Source organism: Carlito syrichta, unplaced genomic scaffold (genome assembly GCF_000164805.1).
Source record: "Carlito syrichta isolate Samal-C Ts95f unplaced genomic scaffold, Tarsius_syrichta-2.0.1 Scaffold130370, whole genome shotgun sequence".
NCBI lineage: Eukaryota > Metazoa > Chordata > Mammalia > Primates > Tarsiidae > Carlito > Carlito syrichta.
In genome coordinates this window covers 46,589-51,686 of record NW_007074466.1, presented here as the reverse complement: position 1 = coordinate 51,686, position 5,098 = coordinate 46,589, and the positions used below count along the sequence as shown (strand labels likewise).

At 54.7% G+C, this 5,098-nt stretch overlaps 1 protein-coding gene across 1 annotated transcript in view; it reads left to right on the top strand.

The window, feature by feature from the left end:
* TFR2 (transferrin receptor 2) overlaps positions 1 to 5,098 on the top strand; it is a 14,546-nt gene that overhangs the window by 343 nt on the left and 9,105 nt on the right. Inside the window, exons 2-3 of the mRNA XM_021707993.1 lie at positions 110 to 368; positions 475 to 661. Coding sequence (XP_021563668.1) covers positions 110 to 368; positions 475 to 661 — 446 coding nt within the window. The remainder of the gene's footprint in view (positions 1 to 109; positions 369 to 474; positions 662 to 5,098) is intronic.

The following is a 5,098-nucleotide window of genomic DNA, read 5'->3' as shown; positions in this document are numbered from 1 at the left end:
CCCCGTGTGGTGCTCCCAGGCACCCCCAAATCACTGACCCCTTACTGTCAGATTCCTCCCCGGCCCCCAAGCCGCTTCCTCCAGTCTCATGCGCCCCCGCCCCCCGCAGCAACAGCTGTCTCCGAGGCCCTCTCAGACCATCTACAGGCGCGTGGAAGGCCCCCAGCAGGGGCGCCTGGAGCCCCTGGAGGAGGAAGAGGAAGACGGGGCGGAGGGGGCGGAGCCGGCCCGCTTCTGCCCCATGGAGCTGAGGGGCCCTGAGACCCTGGGCTCTAGGCAGGGGCCGCCAAGCCTCATACCCTGGGCGGCAGCAGGAAGAAGGGCGGCCCCCTACCTGGTCCTGACGGCCCTGCTGATCTTCACTGGGGGTGAGACCCGTCCCCTCCCCCCACGGTGAAGGGCTGGGCTGGGAGAGATTTCTGGGGTCCAGAGGCGGGCACAAGGAGGGTCCCCATCTTGTCCCCCACCCCCCAGCCTTCCTTCTGGGTTACGTGGCCTTCCGAGGGTCCTGCCAGGCGTGCGGGGACTCTGTGTTGGTGGTCAACGAGGACGTCAGCTATGACTTGGGCCCGGACTCCCACCGAGGCACCTTGTACTGGAGCGACCTCCAGGCCATGTTCCTGCGGCTCCTGGGGGAGGGGCGCCTGGAGGACACCATCAGGTAGGGACTGCCCTGCCCCCCTCCTGGCCCCAAGGGTCCTCCCCTCATCCGCGCAGGCTGGGCCTCCCTTCCTCCTCGCCCAGCCCCTGGTGCCTCAGTCCTTCTGAGTCCTCCCACCTGCCTCCCTGGCCTCCCTGTTCGGTGGTCCCGGGAGGAATGGCAGGCGTTCAGAGCTGAGATTCCGGGGGGCTGAGGCTCAGAGGGTGACGTATCTGGGAGATGAGGGAGCTGACTGGCTGAGGACAGAGGAGTCCAACGTCCAAGCAGAGGCAAGGCAGACCAAGAAAAGTCTTGACTGCCACACTGAGGGACCTGGACTTGGACCTGCGGCTGTAGGGAGTTCTGAGCGGCTCTGAGAAGGGGGCATTCTAGGGAATCAGAAAAGCAAGCAAATGCACGTGTGAGCACAGCATGTCCCACCTACCCCACCCGTGGGGGTGCCGGCCAGACAAACACCGTACAGGCGCTTTCGTCCTGCTGGGGTCACTTTTCCCTACTGGGGAGAAGCTACCCAAACTGACCCAGAAGCTAGGTTCACCCACAGCCCTCTTTTGGGTCAGGGGTAGTTTTCAGTGGATTCTCCTGGGCTAAGTAGATAATCCACTAAGCTATAGAGAGTAGGACATGCCTATTCTCTTTTCCATGCTTACACCTTTTATTTTTTTTACATTTCTTTCTTTCTTTTTTGAGTCGGAGTCTCACTCTGTCGCCCAGGCTAGAGTGCAGTGGCACGCTTACGGCACCACAGCCTCGACCTGCTGGGCTCAGGTGATCCTTCCACCTCAGCCTTCCAAGTAGCTGGAACCACAGGCATGTGCCACCACACCCGGCTTATTTTTTGATTTATTGTAGAGATGAGGTCTCGCCATGTTGCCTGGGCTTGTCTCGAACCCCTGGGCTCAGGCGATCCTCTCACCTTAGCCTCTCAAAGTGCTGGGGTTGCAGGCTTGAGCCACCGTGCCCAGCATACATTTCTTACTGCATTCCAGAGGACATGAATTTAGGGAACAGTGTCAGTAGGTATCTTTGCCTATTTCTTGACTTTAATAATAGGAATGTTTTCATAATATTTGTTATTGAGCGTGAACTTTGCTGCAGGCTCTGGACAGCTTCTTAAAATTGAATTAAGAAAGTTTCCTTCCATTCTTAGTTTACAGAAACTTTTAAAAAACGATCTGGAAAGGAAGAACAGATAAGGGATTTTGTCTTACAAATATTTTTCCAGAACGTACTGAGATGCTCACATAATTTTTCTTTTTTAATGTTTATATAGTAATCTGTATTAATGGGTTTCCTTATCTTCATGAGGTCAATGTTAAACTTGATCGACATGGCTTATTACTTTTCACACGCTGTGGGATCCACCTGCTAAAAAAGCTTACATTTGTGGAATCAACTATGGGCACAGCCTTTGTATTTTCTTGAGCAGGGTTGTCTGGGTACAGGCTGAGCAGGTGGATGGTTTGTTCGGTCTGGGGGCAGTATGTGTGGCGCTGTGGGTGCCCTCACAGGGCAGGGAGGCAAGAGGCTAGCAGTCACGAGGAGAGAGCAATGAACTGATGCATAACTCTAGGTGGGATGGGAAGGAAAAGGAAACCAGGGAGGAGCTGAAAGGCTTGGAGGAACTGGACATGTGGAGAGCTCGATGGGGTTGAAGAACAGGTAGAGTGAAGGTCAAGGGGTGCGTTGGAGCCTGACAAGGTCTCCTCAGAGGGTGGGATTCTGGAAGCTTGTCTCTGATAAACAGTGTCCTGCTGGAGTCTCTGATAAAGTATCTGATCAACAGTGCCCCATTGGAGTCTCCAGCACCTACCACAGTGCACAGCACTTAGTAGATGTTCAGTAAATCCTCAACGGATAAACACTCCAGAAGTGAAGTTCTGGGGAATGACAAGATGCAGGGTGTGTCCAGGAACTGGGTGGCTAGACTGGAGATGACACTGATGAGGTCATTCATTGATTTATCCAACGCATGTTTTTGAGTACTTACTGTGTGGCAGGTACTAAGTTTAAGCAGATGACAGTAGAACAGCAGAGACCAAAATAGTCTGGCCTTGCTGTCACGGAGCTTACAGTCCACTGGAGGAAATGAACACGGAACTGACAAGTGCATTGATGACTACATAATCACCACTGGGATCATTGCTTTGGAAGACAAGTAAAGGATGTGAGGAATGCCTCTGACGGGGTCCCCTGATCTAGACTGGGAGTCAGGGAAGGCTTTTTTTTTTTTTTTGAGTTAGAGTCTCACTCTGTCTCCCAAACGAGTGCAGTGGCCGCTCCCGGCCACCGCAGCCTCGACCTGCCGGGCTCCGGCGATCCTTCCGCCTCAGCCTTCCGAGTAGCCGGAATTACCGGCGCGCGCTACCACGCCCGGCTGATTTTTTGATTTATTGTAGAGATGAGGTCTTGCTGCCCAGGCGGGTCTCGAACCCACGGGCTCAGGTTAGGGAAGGCTTTCTAGCGGAACTGACCAACAGGGACCTGAGAGATTAGTAGTTTGCCAGGCAAAGGGAATGCGGGAAAGCATCTTAGGCCAGAGGACACAACGTGCAAAGGGCGTGAAGTGGGAAGACAGTGGCCCTGGGAGGAAGGCAGAGATGGTGCACGTGGCTGGCAAGGCGGATGGGCTCAGGCTCTAAAGGGCCTTACTGGCTCCTTTAACTGTGGTGGATTTCATTCTAAGAGGAAGAAGAGAGATCGGAGAGTTTCAAACAATAGAGTACCACGATGGGGTGGGGTGGGGTGGCTTAAGGTGGGTGCAAAAAAATGGAGTCGATCACACTCCTAAGACTCTGGCTCAGTGTGTCCTCATTGGTCAGTGAAAGGACCTTTCCACTTAATTTTCCCTGCCTCGTATCTGAGTATTCTTCCACCACAAGCACCCCATCTAATGTGTTTGATGTGTGCCTTTATTTACTTATTTATTTTTGAGTTAGAGTCTCACTCTGTCGCCAAGAAAGCAGCCTCGACCTGCTGGGCTCCGGCGATGCTTCCACCTCGGTAGCCGGAATTACAGGCGTGCGCTACCACGCCTGGCTAATTTTTTGATTTATTGTAGAGTTGAGGTCTCGCTGCCCAGGTGGGTCTCGAGCCCGTGGGCTCATGCAATCCACTCATCTCAGCCTCCCAAAGGCACGGGATTACAGGTTAAGCCACCAGGCCCGGCTGATGTATGCCTTTAAATACACATGTGGAAGGCTGGGCACAGTGGCTCACACCTGTAATCCCAGCACTTTGGGAGGCCGAGATGAGAGGACTGCCTGAGCTCATGGGTTCGAGACCAGCCCGGGCAACTTGGCGAGACTTCATCTCTACAATAAATCACAAAAACTAGCTGGGCGTGGTGGCGTGCATCTGTAATCCCAGCTACTTGGAAGGCTGAGGTGGAAGGATCGCCGGAGCCCACCAGGTTGAGGCTGCAGTGGCTGTGAGTGTGCCACTGCGCTCCAGCCTGGGGGACAGAGTGAGACGCCAACAAAAAATAATAATTAATAAATACACATAGCCAGGCTTGGTGGCTCAGCCTGTAATCCCAGTAATTTGAGAGGCTGAGGTGAATGGATTGCCTGAGCCCGCAGGTTCGAGACCCGCCTGGGCAACTTGGTGAGACCTCATCTCTACAATAAAATAAAAAATCTAGCCGGGCGTGGTAGCGCACACCTGTAGTTCCGGCTGCTTGGAAGGCTGGGGCAAAATGATCGCCGGAGCCCAGCAGGTCGAGGCTGCGGTGGCCGGGAGCGGCCATTGCACTCCAGTCTGGGTGACAGAGTGAGACTCCAACTCAAAAAAAAAGTAAATGAATCAATCAATAAATACACATATGGGGCTGGGCGTCGTGGCTCATGCCTGTAGTTGCAGCTACTGGGAAGGCTGAGGTGGAAGGAAGGCTAGTCCGAGCCAAGGAGGTCGAGGCTGCCGTCAGGCATGATGGTGCCACTGCACTCCAGCCTGGGCCACAGAGTGGGCCCCTGACTCAAAAAGAAACAAAAGAAGAGCCCCACAGGACACGTGGCCTCTCGAGGGAGAGCCAGGCTTCTGCCAAGGCAAGATGTAGAAGGGGTCTGCTGTGACCGTGAGTGGCAAGAGGAGTTTCTCAAGGACAGGGCAGGGGTGGAGCCGGTTGACAGGCGGGCCGTGCCAGGACGGCCGCGGCAGGGGTGAGGTGGAAGACCAGGGAGCGCTGGGGGACGATAGCCTGCCGCTGGGTGGTGACTATGGAAGAAGATGGCTGAGGTCTCCAGCGAGACAAGGAATCCAGCGGTTCCACTGAGAACGTCAGCATAAAGCGTCTCCGTGATGTCCAGGAGGACGGGAGGTGGAGGGTCCGCTGCCTCTGGCGGACCGCCCTTTGCGAGAAAGAAGGAACGTGTCAGGAGTGTGTGTGTGTGTGTGTGTGTGTGTGTGTGTGTGTGTGTGTGTGTGTGTGTGTGTGTG